Raw genomic sequence first — 20,374 nt, 5'->3', positions numbered from 1 at the left:
ACATAAAAATATTTTTAGTCTGTGAACTAGTGATGCGACAAAACCTCTCGTTAATCGCGAAGTGAAATTATTGTAGTACTTGCGTATTATCGCCGGCATAATCGCCGGGTGATCGTAAAAATACTAAAAATATGCAACAAAGTCGCGACATTGAATGTGAACTGATTATGAAGTTTTCGAGAACAGGAAACAAACTGTATGCACAAATGTAATAAAAAACACACTGGACAGTAAAACAATCAATGATATCCGTAAAGTTATTAAACTTCAAATAGTTGCAAAAAGTTCTGTTTGACAGTGTTGCTACTAGTGACATTTCGCTCGCTCAGAGCCCCGATTACGGTAATTTTTAACGTCAACAATCCAGACACGCTTCTCGATTCTGCGATACGATTGGTCGTTCAACAGCGTACGTCAGCTGTTTTGACCAATCGTATCGCAGAATCAGAAACGCGTCTGGATTGTAGACGTTATAAAAGTTACCGTAATCGGGGCTCAGTTCTTTGTTGCTCTATTCCGCTAGGGAGGTAATTTAAGATGCTATCAATTGAAAGATTTTTATTTTCTTTTATTTTATTTACTTATATACAGGGTGTTAGGTAAATGGGTATATGAGCCGACACTAGCCCATGTTAACATGGTCATATAAATGGTATGGTGAAGTCAGAAATTTGATATCATCATTTTAATAATTTAAATTTCCATACAAAATATTTTTTATAAAATCCGATTTGTATGAAAATTAAAATAATTAAAATTAAGATATCAATTTTCTGACTTCACCATACCATTTATATGACCATGTTAACATGGGCTAGTGTCGGCTCATATACCCATTTACCTAACACCCTGTATAGGAAAATAAGCAATGGAACAATACGTAAGCATAATTGCATAAAAAAGTAAAATAATTTCGTTTAAATAAAACCGACTAAAAATTAAACTGACTCCGAAAAAGTATACACTAAAAGTAGAAAAATAATTTTACGTCATCTCCAATATTGTCGAAGTTATCGTTGGAAAGGAAAACTAAACAAAAAATCGTATATTTTTTATTTAAAATTAATCAGTAATCGGAATAAGTGAATACTTAAAATAATATCGATTAAATTTACAGATTATTGTCTATGACTCACAGGTTACAGCACTGATGTGTCAGAGACAAGTCATAGACAATATTATTTGTTCCGTGCCAATATCCGGAATCCATCTTGTTGAGTAAAGCCCCTGTCTTTTTTCATGGTTTTTTCGTCTTAGCAACTTCCTCCCTTCGACTTCCGGCGCCACCATCGCTCGTTTTGGTGGGGGCAATGGCGGCGACCGGAATATGGCGCGGCTTTTTGATCATTATAGCGTCGTCTTTCGTAGTGGTAACACGTCTTAGCAATAATTATTGTTTTTTCTTGTAATAATCTACCCAAGTATATTTTAATAATAAAATAATAAAAGTGAATCCTCCCTTCATTATGGAGAACGAAAATAGTAAATGTGCAACGAAGTGATGATTTTGGTGAAAGTCAGTCGCGAAGAAGAAGTCGTTCTCCAAGTACGAGCAGTGCGTCGTCGTCGGAGGATTCGAGTCCGGAAAGGAGACCGAAACGATCGAGAAAGGAAATCGTGAGTGACATGAGATTTGAATTTCTGTCGCAACAGGTAGCTTTTTTGACTAATTCAATTACTCAAAAGCAATAAGAGCCACAAGCATGGGTGGCGTCGGCGATCCAAGAGGTCAGTGAACCCGTCTGTTGTCCGGTTGGTGAGCTGGGCCTCCGCCTACCGCCTAACACGGTTGTAACCGATAGTCAGCAATTAAAATTATCGGAATTTTCGACTTCACTGAAGGATCCGCCATTTCCTAATGCCAACGAGACTCATTTAGCTAAATTATCTGTTACAAAGATTTAAATGCAACGATTGGTATGCAATTCGTTTTTCTGAAACACAGAAAAAATACCTAGCTACCCCGGGTTTTACAGAACTCAACATCAACGATGAATTGAGACGTTTCAAAGAGTCTAGTGCCAATGAAGATCGTTTGTACCTATGAGAGAGAACTTGCGCTGCATTATCGAACGCTATTCTGGCTCAGAAAGACGAATTGCTTACAAAACTTAGTAGATTGGTCGAACGATAAAAATACCACGCTCACGCCCAAATCTTTATTTGGTAAAATTGAGCAATCATTTGGTAAAGAAAGTAATTATACAAAAGTAACTGATGACATCTTAAAAATATGTTGCGGCAGGAGGGCTGACTGTATTCGCATGCGTAGGGAGTGTATATTATAGCAAATTTCAGAGGAATATCATTGCGGAGCCTTGCAAAGAATTCCTCCAAGTGCAGAGAATTTGTTTGATAATCAATCAATTACGGACGGTTCATTTCGTCCTATATTCAATTTGAAACAGTTAAACAAAGTCAAATTGAAAAAGTTTCATCTGTTCAGTCATTTTCGCGTGCCGAGTTTCTTACAGAGCGAAGACTGGATGGTGAAGGTGGATCTCAGCCAAGCGTACTTTCATCTACCTATAGCTGAGCAGCATTGAAGGTTCCTGACCAGATGACCTGCCTTCCGTTTGGCCTGTCATCGGCACCGAGAACGTCACAAAATCAGGTGTGTGGTTTATTTGGACGTTTTCTTGCTGGTCAATCAGTCTCGCCTTATCTCGCCGTATTTTACACGACCACGTCGTTTTTATGGTGAGCCTGATGCGACGAATCTGATGAACGATCAACTTGGACAAATCTGTACTGGTTCCGACTCAACGCCTGGAGTTTCTGGGAGTTACATAGGACACCAAACTCAACACGAAGTCCCTGTCGGAACCGAAGCGCCTAACGCTACGCAATGGCCCTTCAAAGTCAGATGTCCAGGGGCAGCTGGTCTCTCCGACAAGCCCAGTCACTTCTGGGGAGACTCAACTTGCCTCATTCGTTATACGCAGAGGGCGACTGCACTGTCGGACTATGCAGTACTACAGCCGACAGCTTCCCAAAGCGCACCTCTACAGGCGAGTAAGTATACCAGCACCTGTTCTTACCGAGATGAGCTGGTGGATGGAAGCCGTACGGGACTCGTCCGCGATACATACAGCCCAGATATCACACCTGCTGACCACGGTGCGTCTGACTACGGCTGGGCAGCTCAACTGGGAGATGTGAACATGTCAGGTCAGTGGACAAAACAACTCACATGGCATGCCAACCTCAAAGAGCTCTATGCAGTTTTCGCGGCGATACAACAGAGCGAGTCGCTACAGAATACTCATTGCTCACATATTGTTACAAACGTACAACCGTACGGTAGTGGCGTATGTCAACAAGGAAGGCGGAACCAGATCGAAGGCGACTGTTGACAGTAATGGACCAGCTCAATATTTATTCGACGGCACAGTACTTCCCGGGCAGATTCAACTGAGAAGTTCCCATTATCCCTTGGCCAGGCCTGCCCGGATTGGAATTTGACCGAGGAACCTCGAATGTAATATTCCAGATGTGGGAAACGCCGGAAGTGGACTTGTTCGCATCGAAGACGGTTCACGTGGTTCAGAGGTACGTAACGATAGACACGCAGGACGACGAAGCAATTTTTCACAACGCCTCCCTGCAGCAGTGGGATTACGACCTGGCGTGGCTGTTCCTACCGCCGAATTTGATTCCCCAAGTACTGTCGTATCTCAACACGGCGAAAGGTCCGTATGTTTTGATCACCCCGAACTGGAACAAGGTCTTTCGGAGAGCGGACCTTCGAACCCGCGCCATTCGGGGACCACCATACCACATACCGAACCTAGAACAAGTACTCATCAACACGAGAACCGAGAGGCATCCGCCCCAGATCCACGAAATATGTTTGGAAGCATGGCTGGTATCGGGTGGTTTAAGGAGATAAAAGGTTGGTCGCAAGAAGAAACGTCTCTGTTAATGTCTAGCTGGCGGAAATCGACTCTAAATACCTATAGACCGGCGTGGAACAAATGGAAAACCTGGTGCGGCGCTAACTCCATCTCCTACACCAGTCCGAGCCCGGAGCAAGTCGCTCTTTATCTGGCACACTTGCATAACGTCGAAGGTTTGGCTTATCGTACAATTGTGGTCCACAAATCTGTCATAACGACTTTCACAAATACTAATTTGTCATCTAACTTTTTTTTTCAAGCATTCTTAAGGCTGTTTTTAGTGGTCTGGAATGTAAAGGCGCTATTAAAATTTTTGGAAAATAGTGCACCTGATTCTAGTAATCTATATTAGTTATCCCGTAGTGCTGCGATTTTATTGCTATTAGCATCGGGACGCAGAGTACACTATCGTACCCTACTGATGATCGACCCAGAGTCGTGCGTGGACGAAGGCGATTCAATACTTCTGTGGCCTAAATTTGGATCTAAAACGACAGCTTTAGTTACAGGCAATCAGTGCCCCGATTACGCTAATTTTTAACGTCTCCAATACATACGCGCTTCTTCGATTTCTTCGATTCTGCGATACGGATTTGTCAAAACAGCTGACGTCCGGGCACGTTGAAGATGAACATTTTTAGCGTAATCGGGGCCCAGGTTGGAAACTTAAGAAGCACTCAAACCAAAACCTCGACTGCGTGCATTGGATTCGACAATTGATTGCAATATCAGAAGATCGTCGGCGACAAGGTAATAGGTATTTTGATATTACTTTTACTGGGTGCTTTTTATTACTGCGAGGGGAGAGCCAAAACCGACATCCAGAACAGTTCTCGGCGGCTGGATCAAGTCTGTGCTGCGAGACGCAGGCGCCGGGCTCTGTGCGATCCGCTGTAGCGTAAGTCTAGTAGTCCCTAAATTGGCCAGAACATTTCCAGTAGACCAAATACTTGCAACCGGTAACTGGAGGCAAGAGTATACATTTAGGACCTATTAACAAAAATAAATAATTAATCAAGCACGATACTGATTTATCGCACTCGGTATCTTTACCTAATTCTTTGAACCGGTCCAGTAATTTATGTTACAAATTAATAGATTATTCAAAGTACACTAGATTTTGCCTTATGATTTGTAGTATACATTTATTATCATGAATATAGAAATTTAATATACCTTTACCTAACCTATATTAATTTATTTTTCATAAGACATAGCATCATCATTAATTGACTACCAGGAGATAACAAACACATCACTCAACAAGATGGATTCCGGATATTGGCACGGAACAAATAATAGAGAGTTTTAACTAACAATAAAACTTACCTATTATTTTTCCAACAATATCCGGAATCCAGGTAATGCCTACCTGGTACCATCGTGAGTAAGTATAATGATCAAAAAGCCGCGCCATATTCCGGTCGCCGCCATTGCCCCCACCAAAACGAGCGATGGTGGCGCCGGAAGTCGAAGGGAGGAAGTTGCTAAGACGAAAAAACCATGAAAAAAGACAGGGGCTTTACTCAACAAGATGGATTCCGGATATTGTTGGAAAAATAATAGGTAAGTTTTATTGTTAGTTAAAACTCTCTATTATGGAGATAACACATGATTTTAAACGTCAAGTCAATTTGACAAGTCTCACAAATTTTCATCGTCTACGTATTTTGCTAAAATAATTTGTTTCAAAGATTGATTTCAAACTTGTATAAACGTGAAAATAAAGTTGGTTTCATGGGCTTGTTAAATAATGTGTATGATATTATGAACACGTAAGTGATTATGGTGTAATTGTGTATGAAAGTGTTTGTTTACATCTCTGCTGGATTCTAAAAAATCAAGGTATATATTGGATAGACTATAAATAAGATGACACAGTGTTTACACCCCGGTCCAGTTAACTGCGCACGTCGCTGGAATGCGACTCTATTCCACTCACCTCCCCGCGTTCGCTCCGTTCGTACCGGGATCGATGTGACGTCACGGCCGCCAGGTGCGCAGTTAACTTGATCGGGTTGTACTTTCATGTAAACCCTGGTCTTCTTAATATAAACAAATAAATGTGCGGTAGTTTCACACAAACTGTATGTAATTTCCAGGTGACAGGCAGCTCTGCTCTCGACAGTTTTGGCCACAACGCCTACCATCCTACTTCTAATGGCGCTGCACAGACCGTCATTATACCTCTTACTAGGTAAGTAAATAAATACTCTATTGCTCCACTAATATTCGTTCGTTTCAGCCAAATGATGTCTGGTCAAAGGCCTCCGCTTTGCGCTGGAGGGAAGTCGAACCTTAACTTCGAGCTCCTTAATTCTTCTGATTAATTTCGTTGCGGGTCCAATGACAGTTTAACTTTCCCCCGGGACAAACTTGGCGTACACTTGGGTTATTGGCGGTCAAGCTGTAGATCCTGGCTACACAGGAGTTGCAGCTGTGGGAACGAGAGGTGGAAATAGTCCCGTTGTCCCACTAAGTAAAACGTTCACTGCCGGACGAAGGCTTCCCCAAAAGTTACCACAACGACGGACCTACACTGCCTTCATCCAGGTACTTCCTGCGACCTTCATCAAATCCTCGGTCAACCTAGAGGGAGGTCTGCCTACATTACGTCTTCCGACCTACTACTTAATATTATAATAATAACTGTAAAAGTTTGTGAGGATGGATGTTTGTTACTCTTTCACGCAAAAACTATAGAACAGAATTTGATGTTAGTAAAAAGCTAGTTTAAGACCCTGGGAAAAACAGGAGAGGTTATATCTCGTTTTTTTAAAAGGGGGCCACGCGTGATAGAGTTAACCGCGAAAATCTAACCGCGGGGACTATACTGAGAGTAAAACCCTGTCTTCTACCTCTGGTAAATTAGAGGGTTGTGCTCCTGCAGTGGAGAACTAAATGATAATGATGATTTTTATTATTTTCAGACGCACCGAAGAGCTAATAGGCAATATGTACAGCCAATACATGGCTACTGCTCCTCCATTGTCTTTAGAAAATGGCACTCCCAAACTAAACGGTGTACCACACAATATAGACTCAATATCACCCAAAAATGGACTCATAAAACAAGACAGCACAGAAACGAATGCTTCAGACGATATAAAACCAATATTAAATGTTAAAGACAAAGAAATATTTACAGTCGAAGGCCACATATCGAAAATAGAAGCAGTATTGCCACAAGAAATAAAAGATAAAACAGTGTTGCCGCATGAAAATATCAACAGAAATGGGGACGTTGGGAGGGATTTTTCTAGAGGCGATTTGCCGTTGGTTTTGAGGTCTAGGAGGAATATTCTGGAGCCTATAAAGAGGGAAGAGGTTCCTGTTCCCTCTTGGTCGCTGGCTAAAGGTCCTTGTGTGGTGGGGATGCAGAAAAAAGCGAAGAATGTTAACGAAGAAGGTAAATGTTTTACGCCCGTATTCACAAACGATACTTGCTTAAATAAAGCAGCAAATCGAACAATCAGGGTTGAATAGCTCTGTGATTGCTTCATGTGTCACCCTGTGCGTCCACGTGCACTGGGACGCGTCCTGTCTTCTTATATCTTGAAGAACGACGAAGAATCCACGACCTTTCGCTTGGGCCAGAACTATCTGAAACGTTATCAGTACCGGTAGTTTAATCAATCATAAAGATCTAATTTTTTTCAGACCCAGACTCACCCAAGACCTCAATCTCCCTTACAAATGGGAAGAAAGTGCCTCCAGTTCGAAACGGCTTGCAGTCAAGTTCTGGGGAGATCTCCACGATACACGAGGGACATGTCCAAACATATCCTAACACGGTTAGCAAGGCCACCATCGACTTGTTCAACGCTAGCAGTAGTAAAGGTTGATTTGTTGCATGATATAAGAGACTGGGCATAATATGGTACCCTGTGGTACACTTTGGTTGATTTTCTTAATATATTTTATTTAAAACAATATTATTTACTAAATACTCAGGACTAGTCCTTTTATAGCAATAATACTTACTTTTGTAAATAACTATAGGTATTTTAGATTATAGAAGTGTTATAGTATCGTATTTTACAAATACATTACTTTTAAGTATGTATTACTGAACTTCCCATCAGAAAAGAACTTAAATTTTGACCAAACCGTACTTATTTCACAAACATAATTATAAAAAAAATGTCTTCTGTCACGAATTACCAGTTGAACTGATTTTGGTTTAAACTAAAAAAAGACGACTTTTTCTTTCGTTCGTCGACACGGGCGATGTCATGGGTATAGATGACCCACGCTGAACTGTCCCGCCAAACTCAATGACAGGGGGGCGCTACCATCGTTCAACTTTATGGTTTCCAACATGGCAAAAATCGGAACCAGCGATTCGGTATTGACGGTGGCGCCCCGCTGTCAATGTCATCGATAGGACAGTTCAGTATTTTGGAACTATAGAAGCAAGCTAGTTATTATTATTATAAATACGTATTTTAAAACGCATAACGTACGTTTTCATGCTAGTATTTGTCAAAATGCGTTGCACAGTCAGATTTAAATAGTTCTGGACACCCGAAGTGGCCAAAAAGTTGACAACACAACCTTGTTCCAATAAGGGCTATCGTTTTAGCGCTCACCAGTTGGCGCCACTGTAGAGTAAGGTCCTGTCACTTGCTAGTAGCGAAGACAGTGGCGCCAACTGGTGAGCGCGAAAGTGGTAGGAGGACTATCGCATTTGCACTCATCAAGATGGCGCCACTGTAGAGTAAGGTCCTGTCAATCGACAGGGGTGCCAACTGTTAAGTATAAAAACTATAGCCCTCATTGTAACAAAGACGTGTTGCGAACTTTTTGGCTACTTTGGGTGTCACGAACTATATGACGTTGACTGTACTTGTAAATATGTGTGACCCGTCTGATTTTAAAAATAAAACTCGAAAATAATTACAAATATTTTATTTCATCACTCTCCGTAATATTACAGTCTTATAATCGAATAACACAATATATGAAACTTAAATTAATAATAAGTTGTACTGAAGAATTCATGGAAATGCATATTTGAACTTTAGTTCACTTTTTGGGCACCAGTGTCGCTGTTTTTTGACAAAATGGCCGCATTTTACAGCAGCCATCTTGTAATATTTTATAAATTTGTGCTTTTAAAGCATATGAACTCGAGATTAAATTACAATAACAACACATATCCATAAAATTCTTCGGCACACATTAAAACGTAAACACATCGATAGTGTACTAAGATTTTTCGAATACTAAGTAAATCCATTTTACTGTGCATCTGTTAACGTCATAATGTTGTCGGTAGCTCAGAAAAACGCCGTTTTTTACTTCATTAAAAAGTGGCATAAAACAAAAAATCTATAACTTTCGATCGACACGAATAATATCTTTTATCGATAGTCAAAGTACCGATAATTTGGCAACACTATCAGTTGACATGTGAATCCAATGTTGCCAACATATTAACACTTTGACAGCCTAAATTTGCAAGTTCTTTTTCTTCATTATTTTTGTGTATAAAGTATCTAAATGCACAGTAATACAGATTGGACTGTATAAGTTGACTAGTTTGCATTAGTACATCGATAAACATCAATCAATATCGACAATAGTGTTGTAACTATCGACATGCATTACACACCTACTTGGTATGTTTTCCATTCGAGAGATACTACGTACATTTGATTTGAGGGAACTAAATTATTACGTTAGGATTTGACATTAAATATTGTAATTTTTAATTGTCAGCGCCATTGTAGTTCCCAAACGGATGAACAGATTTTGATACAATATTTTTACCCAACATTTTTTTAGGATTTTGGCAGATTATGTTTGTATTTACGTAATGATATTTTGGATCTGGATTTACAGACACAGTAAGTACGTTCAAAGAGTATAACGTGCAACAATTTTTCCTGTCTATTGATTGACTACCCTACATTCTGAAATAGTTCTTTCGAAGCAGAAAACATCTCAAGTTCTCAATCTAATATCAGTTCAGTTCTCCCATTTCTTGAACTCGAGTCCGTCGGGCGGTTTCACCTCTACCTTGTCTTTGGCCACTTGATTCCAGTTGGTGCTGAGAACTGTGCCTCCAGACTCCACCTGTGGAAATTTTATGTATCTAAATATTTATGGCTGACTGACTGACATAGTGATCTATCTATCAACGCACAGCCCAAACCACTGGACGGATCACGCTGAAATTTGGCATGCAGGTAGATGTTATGACGTAGGCATTCGCTAAGAAAGGATTTTACGAAACTCTACCCCTAAGGGGGTAAAACGGGATGTTATGTGAGATGCAGTCTAGGATGGTACATAATTATCTGCCCTGTAAGTGCCTATTCACTCTCGCCTTGAAAAGGCCCGGATTATAGTGTTCGGGAAAGACAGCAGCAGACAACGAAGCCCGGTCTGCGAGCACGTAAATTTTTGTCCAATGACCCCAAGCTACCCATCCTTATCGCTCGCGCGTAATTATATTGCTGTCGCGACTGTGCGACGGGCGCCCGCAGTGAGTGTGCGAGCGCGACTGCAACATAATTACGCGCGAGCGATAAGGATGGGAATCAGGCAGAAATGAGGAGATCCGTAAACGAACCAAAGTCGCTGACATAGCCCGACGGATTAGCAAGCTGAAGTGGCAATGGGCAGGGCACATAGTACGCAGAACTGACGGCCGATGGGGCAGAAAGGTTCTGGAATGGAGGCCGCGTACCGGAAAACGCAGCGTGGGACGTCCACCTACAAGGTGGACCGACGACATCGTAAAGGTAGCAGGGAAGCGCTGGACGCAGACCGCTGCCAATCGATCAACATGGAAAGCATTGGGGGAGGCCTATGTTCAGCAGTGGACGTCCTATGGCTGAAATGATGATGATGATGATAAGGATGGGTAGCTTGGGGTCATTGGACAAAATTCTACGTGCTCGCAGTCCGGACTATAGGAGAAACAATGTTTAGTCAAACACTTACAAAGCTCTTGTTCATAGCGCGGCGCACCTCGTCCGAGCCCTCGCCGTATATCTTCTGGAAGAGAGCGTTTAATGCCGCGTCACCTTCAGGCTTCTCATCTTCTTCCTGCAATATCATCATAGGATTATAGTTCCCCACCATTCTTCCGCTAATGTTTGAGTGAAAGAAAGAAAGAAACATTTATTGCCATGGACATCACAAAAGACAAAAGAGGTAAAACAAAAATAAAAAAGCAAATAAGACAGAGGTGACATAAAACATACTGTGGAAAGTGTCTATTGTTATGTGTGTAGTAAGGACGTTTATAAATCACAACACAGTCTTAGGGAAACACCAAACAGTTTATTGACGTCACACACAGAATAACTGTCCACAATAAGAAGGAGTAAGAAGTAGATAGATAACAAGGTCACAAATCACAGTAGATTATCGAAACAGAAATTTACATAAACTAACTAGGTCACGAATGAATTAAGCGCGCGCGCAATGTTTTTATGCAAAACCGACAGCTGACTAAAATTGACTGGCGCGCGTCAGGCGAACGCGGCGGCTGCGGCGGGGGGCGTTCATCCACGGAACCGGTTGGCCCGACCACCGCCGCTCGCGCCGTGCTGATCGTGCATTCACAAAAATATCTAATAGTAAAACGGATTGCGCGCGGTGTTTGTGCGTTTAACTAGATTGATAAAAGTTATACAAAAATAAGTAAGCTATTTATTATACACAGTGTAGTTACGTTAAGTAGATTTAGTATAGATACATATTTATAATATTTTTACAATGATATTAATTTAAGATAAACTATTAAAATATACTATATTAACTTAATTTTAAAAGGTTAAACGCCACATCACCCCCCTCCAGAGACCGGGTTACGGGCGATAATAATCTGGGAAACGTACTTTACGTCCTGACCGTGTCGTTCTAATATTATTATCTTGTTCGGTTTCAGGAGTAGTTTTTTGCCCTTGATAATCTGGGGATGTCTTGGTCTCGGGGTGTGTCTCGCGAAGTGAATATGTGGGTTTGACCCGATCAATCGAGACAGTCGCTGGTTTCCCATTTACGATGATTTTAAAAATCTTATCTCCTCGCTCTAGTACTTCATGGGGGCCGGTATAAGCCGGTTGAAATGATCCGTGTGTTGTATTGTCCCTAAGAAATACGTATTTGCAAGTAGCCAGGTCTTTGAATACGAAGACTGGGTATTTGGCTATGTGTCGGGAAGCAGGAGCTGGGAGTAAGTTGCGTGCGAACTGACGTATTCTATGGGTGAAATCGGTCAAGTCCGGTACATTGTCGGTTTGGTGCTCGAAAAATTCTCCTGGTAGGCGTAGGGTCTCACCATAAACTAGCTCGGCTGGTGATGCGTGGAGGTCTTCTTTGTGTGTAGCCCGTATACCTAGCAGCACCAGCGGGAGGGACTCCACCCAGTTACTATTGGCGTGACAGGTAATAGCGGCCTTCAACTGTCGATGGAATCTCTCGACTAGCCCATTGCAGGCCGGGTGATAGGCGGTGGTACGACGACGTTGGAATCCTGCTAGCTCGGCTAAGCGGTTAAAGAGCGTGGACTCAAATTGTCGGCCTCTGTCTGTGACGATTTCAGTAGGACAACCGAAGCGAGATATCCAGCCTTGAACAAGTGCTCTTGCTACGGTCTCTGCCGTTATGTCCTGCAACGGTATTGCCTCAGGCCAGCGCGTGAAACGGTCGACAATTGTAAGGCAGTAGCGATAACCTTGGGATGGTGGCAGGGGTCCGATTAGATCAATGTGGATCTTCGTGAATCTGGTACGCGGGAGTTTGAACGTGCCAAGTGGAGAATGAACATGGCGGGTAACCTTTGCACGTTGACAGGCGATGCAGGCGCGTGTCCATTCGCGGCAATCTCTCCTTACACCGGGCCAAACGAAGCGTTCTGTGACCATCTTCGTCGTAGCTGTCGCCCCCGGATGATTGAGGGAGTGTATGCTCTCGAAAACCTGTTTACGCATTTCTTTCGTGACGTAAGGTCGTAAAGTCTCACTACTTTCATCGCAGTACAGTTCAGAGCTCAATCCCGGCAGTTTAACCTTTTTTAGGCGTAACGATGTCGTGTTGTCGAGGAGTAGCTGGAGTTCTGGATCGGAAAGTTGTGATTTGGCTAGTTGGGCAATGTCAACGGGCTGAACGATCTCGTTGACCCGTGAAAGAGCATCAGCTACGACGTTATCCTTACCAGAAATATGTCTGATGTCCGTGGTAAACTGCGAGATGTAGTCCAGGTGTCTGAACTGTCTTGGTGAGCAATTCTCTTTTCTGTTATGAAATGCGTAACAGATGGGTTTATGGTCGCAGTAGACGGTGAAGTGGCGAGCTTCCACCATGTGCCTGAAGTATTTGATCGATTCGTATACAGCAAGCAGTTCTCGGTCGTATGGGGAATACTTCTGTTGTGTGGTGTTCAACTTGCGGGAGAAGAATGCGAGTGGCTCCCATAAACCGTCTCGTTGTTGCTGCAACGCGCCGCCAATTGCAGAGTCAGAGGCATCTGTAACGATGGCTAGTCTGGCTTCGCAGTTAGGATGTGCTAGCAGTGTTGCTCGGCATAGACTCTCTTTACATTTGGCAAAGGCGTCGTGTTCTGCTTTGGAGAAACTTACGGGGTGTGAGCCCTTGACCGAGCCGGTGAGGAGTGCGTTGAGGGGTGCTTGGTGCTCAGCTGCGTCAGGTATAAATCGCCTGTAAAAGTTGATCATGCCCAGAAATCTTCTTAACTCTCTCACGGTTTTTGGGGTCGGATAGGACTGGATGGCTTCCACCTTCTCAGGTAGCGGCATTGTACCGGCAGCAGAAATACGGTAGCCGAGGAAAGTGACCTGAGATACGCCGAACACGCACTTATTAGTGTTGATGACCATGCCATACTGTTGAAGTCTGGAGAAGAGCTGGCGTAGATGGGCCTCGTGGGTACTCTGGTCCTTCGAAAAGACCAGGAAATCGTCCAGGTAGGCGTAGCAAAAATCCAGTCCCCTCAGCATCTCGTCGACGAATCGCTGGAATGTCTGCCCGGCATTTCGAAGTCCGAACGTCATGAACGGAAATTCGTATAGACCGAATGGCGTGGTGATAGCGGTCTTCGGGATATCGTCGACGAAGACGGGGATCTGGTTGTAAGCTTTTACCAAATCTATAGTGGAAAAGACCTGGCATCCGGAAAGACTGTGAGAGAAGTCGTGGATGTGGCGGATGGGGTACCTGTCGGGAATGGTTCTGGCGTTGAGCATCCTGTAGTCACCGCAGGGGCGCCATCCGCTATCCTTCTTAGGGGCCAGGTGTAGTGGGGAAGACCAGGGTGACTCGGAAGGTCTGGCGGTACCGTTCTTGAGCATCGAGTCAAACTCTTCCTTGGCAATTTTCAGCTTGTCAGGTGCCAGTCGACGCGGTGTACTACAAATAGGTGGGCCAGGTGTGGTGCGAATATGATGCACCGTGTTATGAGCCGGCGTGCGGAGTATACCAGAAGGACGGGTGATGTCTGGGTATTCCCGTAGTATGTCGTGGTATACAGAGGCACCGGTAATTACCTTGACCGAGGAAATCGCATCTGTTGAGCTGGCAGGCGAAGCCTGGGTCGCGAGCGTAGTGTTGTTGTCGATGAGGCGTTGATGTCTACAATCTACAATCAGATTATAAAAAGATAAAAAATCAACACCTATTATCGGCTTCGTAACATCGGCTACTATGAATCGCCAAGCAAAGTCGCGGCGTAGGCCTAGGTTTAGAACGAGATGTGCGTAACCGTAGGTATTTATTGTAGATCCGTTCGCTGCGCATAGTTGGTAATTTGTCGGTAGACGTCGCTCCTTTAATGCAGACCGTGGGAAAACGCAGAGGTCGCTACCAGTATCGACCAGAAACTGCACTTTCGTCCGGTGGTCCGTGACAAACAAGCGACCGGAGCTAGGGCGGGCGTTAGTCGCCATTACCGTCCGCCCGACGCGTTTTCCGCCTTATAGTCGCACGGTTTAACACATTTGTTCGCTTTAGCCCCGTGCGTTGCGTGGTACCAGCATATAGGGTACTTATTGTAGCTCGACTGGGACCTGTTGGAGCGGGAGCGGTCGCGGGAGCGGTGAGCGGCTCTCGCTGTAGGTCTGGAGCGCGAGTGATCTTGGGCGGTTGTGAGAGCTTGCACTTGTTTGGTTAGCGCTGCGACCTGTTGCACTAGAGTATCCAATGTGCTGCTGCTGGCTGCGGTGGCTGACGACATGGCTGCTACGTGTGGGCTGGGCGGCACTACGTCATGGATCCGATCGGCGAGATCAGCCAGGGCCTCGAGTGACGTCGAGGGCTGCGACGCGACGATGGTCTGAGTAGTGTTGGGGAGTCGGCTGGTCCAAATTGTCCTCAGGAACTCCTCAGGGACGTCGGGGCCGGCCAGGTTTTGCAGGTGCCGCAGGAACTGCGATGGTTTGCGGTCTCCCAGCTCTTCGTGGACGAGGAGCTGCTTGACTTTTTTGTCCCTGGACGCCGAAAGCCTCTTGATGAGCTCTGTCTTCAGCTTCTCGAATTTGCCGGTAGTTGGTGGGTTGGTTATTATGTCCTCAACCTCCCCTGCATACTGCTGGTCGAGTTGGCCAATTACGTAATAAAATTTGGTTGCGTCTGATGTGATTCCGGATATCAGGAATTGACCTTCTATTTGCGCGAACCAAATTGCTGGTTTTTCTGGCCAAAATGGGGGTATTCGCACACCAACTTTAAAAATTTCACTGGGCGCGGCTGCACTCTGCTCCGAAGCGTCTTGGAATGTTTCCTTGCTCGTCATCTTGTGTTCTACGGGGTCACCAGTGTGGAAAGTGTCTATTGTTATGTGTGTAGTAAGGACGTTTATAAATCACAACACAGTCTTAGGGAAACACCAAACAGTTTATTGACGTCACACACAGAATAACTGTCCACAATAAGAAGGAGTAAGAAGTAGATAGATAACAAGGTCACAAATCACAGTAGATTATCGAAACAGAAATTTACATAAACTAACTAGGTCACGAATGAATTAAGCGCGCGCGCAATGTTTTTATGCAAAACCGACAGCTGACTAAAATTGACTGGCGCGCGTCAGGCGAACGCGGCGGCTGCGGCGGGGGGCGTTCATCCACGGAACCGGTTGGCCCGACCACCGCCGCTCGCGCCGTGCTGATCGTGCATTCACAAAAATATCTAATAGTAAAACGGATTGCGCGCGGTGTTTGTGCGTTTAACTAGATTGATAAAAGTTATACAAAAATAAGTAAGCTATTTATTATACACAGTGTAGTTACGTTAAGTAGATTTAGTATAGATACATATTTATAATATTTTTACAATGATATTAATTTAAGATAAACTATTAAAATATACTATATTAACTTAATTTTAAAAGGTTAAACGCCACAATACAATGAAAGCAGTGCCACCCTGTCGCACAGCTATGCCCATCGCAATGGGACCCCACTCAGCATATGCCGTGGCCCCCGGTGAGGGAAGCCACGACGCTGGTTTTCAGTGTGCCCCATGCCGAGTGGGAGTCACGGACACTAACCTATACTGCATAAAATATACATACATAAATAATAATAATAGTGAGTGTTATCGGTACACACTATATGATCCATGAGTGCACACGCACACTACAGTAATGCCTTACGGCTTGCTCGGACCACACTCCCCGCACCCCGCGCGACCGGGACCACACATTGCTGGGGCGCGGCCAAGTGGATGAAACGATCTATATGGTGCGTTTAAGTTCCGCGTGACGCCACAAAGTGCTCCACTTTTAACCACTCCTTGACGTCACGTGCCGCTTTGACAATTTCGTGCCACTTCTACAGCTGTTAGAGATCAAACTTGGATTGGATTCCTTATAATGCTTACCATTTTCTTGATTTCCTTTTCTATTTTATCCCAGTCTTTCTTGAATAGTTTCGGCGGCTGCTGCGGTCCGGACGCGTCTATTACAGCTGTAATTATACAATTAATTACAAACTAATTCAATGGGGTCGTAAAAAATATCACCTATTGTAATAACTGTTAGATTACAGTGCTGTTAGACTAAGAGCTAGTGAACGCCAGACCTACGTCATTTTATAAAAGCTGAAAGTTTGTCAGCGTATGCTCCCAATATAGGATACTAGCTTTCCGCCCGCGGCTTCGCCCGCGTGGAATTTTGTCTGTCACAGAAAAACTTTATCGCGCGCGTCCCTGTTTCAAAAACCGGGATAAAAACTATCCTATGTTCTTTCCCGGGACTCAAACTATCTCTATGCCAAATTTCATCAAAATCGGTTGCGAGGTTTAAGCGGGAAAGCGTAACAGACAGACAGACAGACAGACAGACAGACAGACAGAGTTACTTTCGCATTTATAATATTAGTTGGGATAATGTTGGTGAATTATGAAGTTTGGGTCATGGTGGCTTTGGGAGCTACCCTAAAAAAACTGTCTGGCAAGGAGTTGGAACTGTCAAAACTGTCTGGCTGTTGGGTAAAATACTTTTAATTATTGCCCAAATATTATACATAAAAATCAGATTTTATGGTATAACGTAAGTCTAACTTTTACGGTAGCTTTTTCTGTATATTCAATAGACTGTAATTCTACTAACATTACAAACTTTCAGCTTTTATAAAATTACGTAGGCCTGGCGTACACTAGGTCGTCTATGTAGTTGTGCCTCATAATAATATGAGTTGCATTTTTATCTTTAAAAAGTTTCAAATCAACGAACCAATGCGTTTGCGCGATTTACACTCTTGCATCGTTTTCATTGTAAAGCCCGTACCGTCATTCGTCAAATCTAGTTTTAAACACAAATTCAATTTGAAAATACACAATATAATTTATATTAGGCATACAATTGTAATACCCACACAAATACTGATCAAAACTAATGAAGAAAATCTTTGATGAGACTTTTATTTATTTTATTATTAATTCATTTCATAATCATGAGAAAACTTTATAGTTTTAAAGCCCGGTCCGTGAGCACGTAGAATTTTGTCCAATGACCCCAAGCTACCCATCCTTATCGCTCGCGCGTAATTATATTGCTGTCGCGACTGTGCGACGGGCGCCCGCAATGAGTGTGCGAGCGCGACAGCAACATAACTACCCGCGAGCGATAAGGATGGGTAGCTTAGGGTCATTGGACAAAATTCTACGTGCTCGCAGTCCAGACTATATTATAATTTTATTTGACACTGGCTATGTCCAAACCAAAGCAAATATAAAACAAAAAAACTAACCTTGAGGAATAGCTTTGACTGTCTCCTCTTTCCCTTCTCCCTCTAACACATTCCATCTCAGTCCCTCTTTCTTGCGTAGTTTCACCTCAATCTTGGAAGGCGTGACGACGTGCGTGCACATTGATGGAACTATCTCGTGAGCTAGTTCTAATTCCAGACTGTATTCAGAGTCGGAGGACGGGATTGAGCTAGTTACGGAGAGCTGTAATGAGTTATTTAATACTTTACATTTAGTGTCGGCGCAAATGGGCCACCGGTCACAGCCACCGGTGGCTGTCGCGCGGTACCGCCACATTTCTAAGTGTCAGAAGCGAGCGACAGCCACCGGTGTCTGGAAGCCGCCACATTTTATAACCCGCTCGTTGCTAAATAAATATTTGGATTAGGTGGATCAGTACCTAATCCATACAAATTATATTATAAAGTGTGTTAGGTCGCCGTCGCTGGCCACCGGTGGCTGTGGTCGGTGGCCCATTTGCGCCGAGCCTTTGCAGTTTTGTTTTTATAGTTTCGTCCGTTTCAACTGAATGACGTCCACTGTAGGACAAAGGCCTCCCCCAAGGATTTCTACAACGACCGGTTTTGCGCCGCCTGCATCCAGGCTCCTGCGACCTTCACCAGATCGTTAGTCCACGTAGGGCAGGGCACATAGGTCGCAGAATTGATGGCCACTGGGGCAGAAAAGTTCTTGAGTGGCGACCACCAGCCGAAAGACGTAGTGTGGGCAGGCCTACCACTAGGTGGACCAACGATCTGGTGAAATTTATAGTTATTTCAGGCTACGATCTTTCCTATTGTATGAACTTACACTTCTGTCTCCATAACACACTTTTACTTTATCACTTGGGGCATTTTTTATGAGTATGGTGATGACCACTTGGGCTTCAGTCTGGTACCAGTCATGCTTGATCTTCGGTTTCACCGCCTGCAATAAATTGAAGTATAAAGCAAAAGTTATGTACAAACTACGGTATGTCAAGGTGAATAATGTGGCACCTTAAATTATGTTGTTGTAGAGGTATAGCGCGTATCTCAAGTCAGTGCTTGAGGTATGGGAGCAGCACAGGAAGGGTGACATTGTCATATTATGATGTGACAAAATAATATTGATGTAATAAATAAATAAATACCTAAATAAAATGTTTATTGCCATTAAATCAATGTACAGAGTATTCTTATGACTAGCGGCTTCTGCACTAAGCATAGCTTGTGTCGCAGTAGCCTTTTAGACTTTTAGTTTTTACAAGGTCGTTACTTTGGGAAAACATGGAAATTTGAAGACTCACTGACATTTGACGTCTCAAAAAGTTCAAAAACACCCTCTTGTGCTGCTCCCATGCCTCAGACACTGACTCAGTTAAGCACTAGTGTACCAGTTGGTGCCATATACATAATATGAGGTTAGTAACTAGAGCAAAATTAATCGTTAAACGAAGACAATACTGGAAGAATGCCAAAACTTGAGTATTTTATTTGAGAGGCATAGAAACAACCATGGAGGGTTCTAGATTTTTCATATGAAACATCTTTTACTTTTGTAGAGACCATGCAAAAGCTGATTTTTACCAAATTTTCATGTTGTTACAAAACCTACAATGAAAGCTACTACAAAATGTGTTAAAATTCATATACTAAATGTGTAATGATAAATAATATAGGTAATTTGTCTAATATACTTTTGTCTCCTAAAATATCACAACGATTTGGTAAGTTAGGCAAAAGTTTGATCAATATTTTACCTAGCTGGCAGACACTAAATTTTATTGTAATTATCTCAATACAACATAAATGTACTTTTAATTTATGAAAATAGCGTAAAGAGAGAAAGTAATTATGCAGGCACTCAGTACTATCACATTACAAACACAAAGACCGTAGAATTTAATTTTCTAAATATACATTTTGAAAGTAAGAAATGCATGCTAGGAAGATCCATAATTTTACTGTAGTAAAACTTACCTCAGCAGGTGCGTTTTCGGTTTTATCGCCCATTTTTGGGTTCCCTCGTTGGAAAAATCAAAATAAATGCAATTACTGGAGTTATTTATTGATAAAATTGAGAAAAAACAGAACCGACGAACACAATCAGCCAGCGATTTTTCTAGAGAATGACATATTGACATCTGCAGTGTTGCCAGTCGGGTCTTTCCAAAAAGAACCAGAAATATAAAAAAATGTAACCTTTTTGAATAAAAAGTAACCTTCATACGGGGGGGGGGGGGGGTGCGGAGTGATTGTGTAAGGTTGTTC

The 20,374-nt window shown here is 43.0% G+C and overlaps 1 protein-coding gene across 1 annotated transcript; it reads right to left on the bottom strand.

Moving 5' to 3' along the window:
- Positions 1-8,795: 8,795 nt before the first annotated feature.
- On the bottom strand, positions 8,796-20,235 carry LOC135085732 (protein SGT1 homolog). Its single transcript, XM_063980529.1, has 6 exons — positions 20,084-20,235; positions 18,933-19,049; positions 18,125-18,326; positions 16,755-16,840; positions 10,854-10,958; positions 8,796-9,980 (listed from the first exon to the last, which is right to left on the bottom strand). Exons 1-6 carry the CDS (start codon positions 20,114-20,116, stop codon positions 9,873-9,875), a joined length of 651 nt encoding a protein of 216 aa, XP_063836599.1. The 5' UTR covers positions 20,117-20,235; the 3' UTR covers positions 8,796-9,872.
- Positions 20,236-20,374: the final 139 nt, after the last annotated feature.

Source organism: Ostrinia nubilalis, chromosome 29, assembly GCF_963855985.1.
Source record: "Ostrinia nubilalis chromosome 29, ilOstNubi1.1, whole genome shotgun sequence".
In the NCBI taxonomy this organism is placed as follows: Eukaryota; Metazoa; Arthropoda; class Insecta; order Lepidoptera; family Crambidae; genus Ostrinia; species Ostrinia nubilalis.
The sequence above is the reverse complement of the archived record's forward strand: the minus strand, read 5'-3'. Positions and strand labels throughout refer to the sequence as shown.

What these genes read in the sequence shown, in the direction of transcription:
- LOC135085732 (XM_063980529.1), bottom strand. Translation starts at nt 20,116, where the DNA reads ATGGGCGATAAAACCGAAAACGCACCTGCTGAG. An exon ending in TGTGTTATGGAGACAGAAGT is followed by an intron (nt 18,327 to 18,932) that starts GTAAGTTCATAC and finishes AACTCATTACAG; the next exon opens with CTCTCCGTAACTAGCTCAAT. An exon ending in AAAAGGAAATCAAGAAAATG is followed by an intron (nt 10,959 to 16,754) that starts GTAAGCATTATA and finishes ATGATATTGCAG; the next exon opens with GAAGAAGATGAGAAGCCTGA.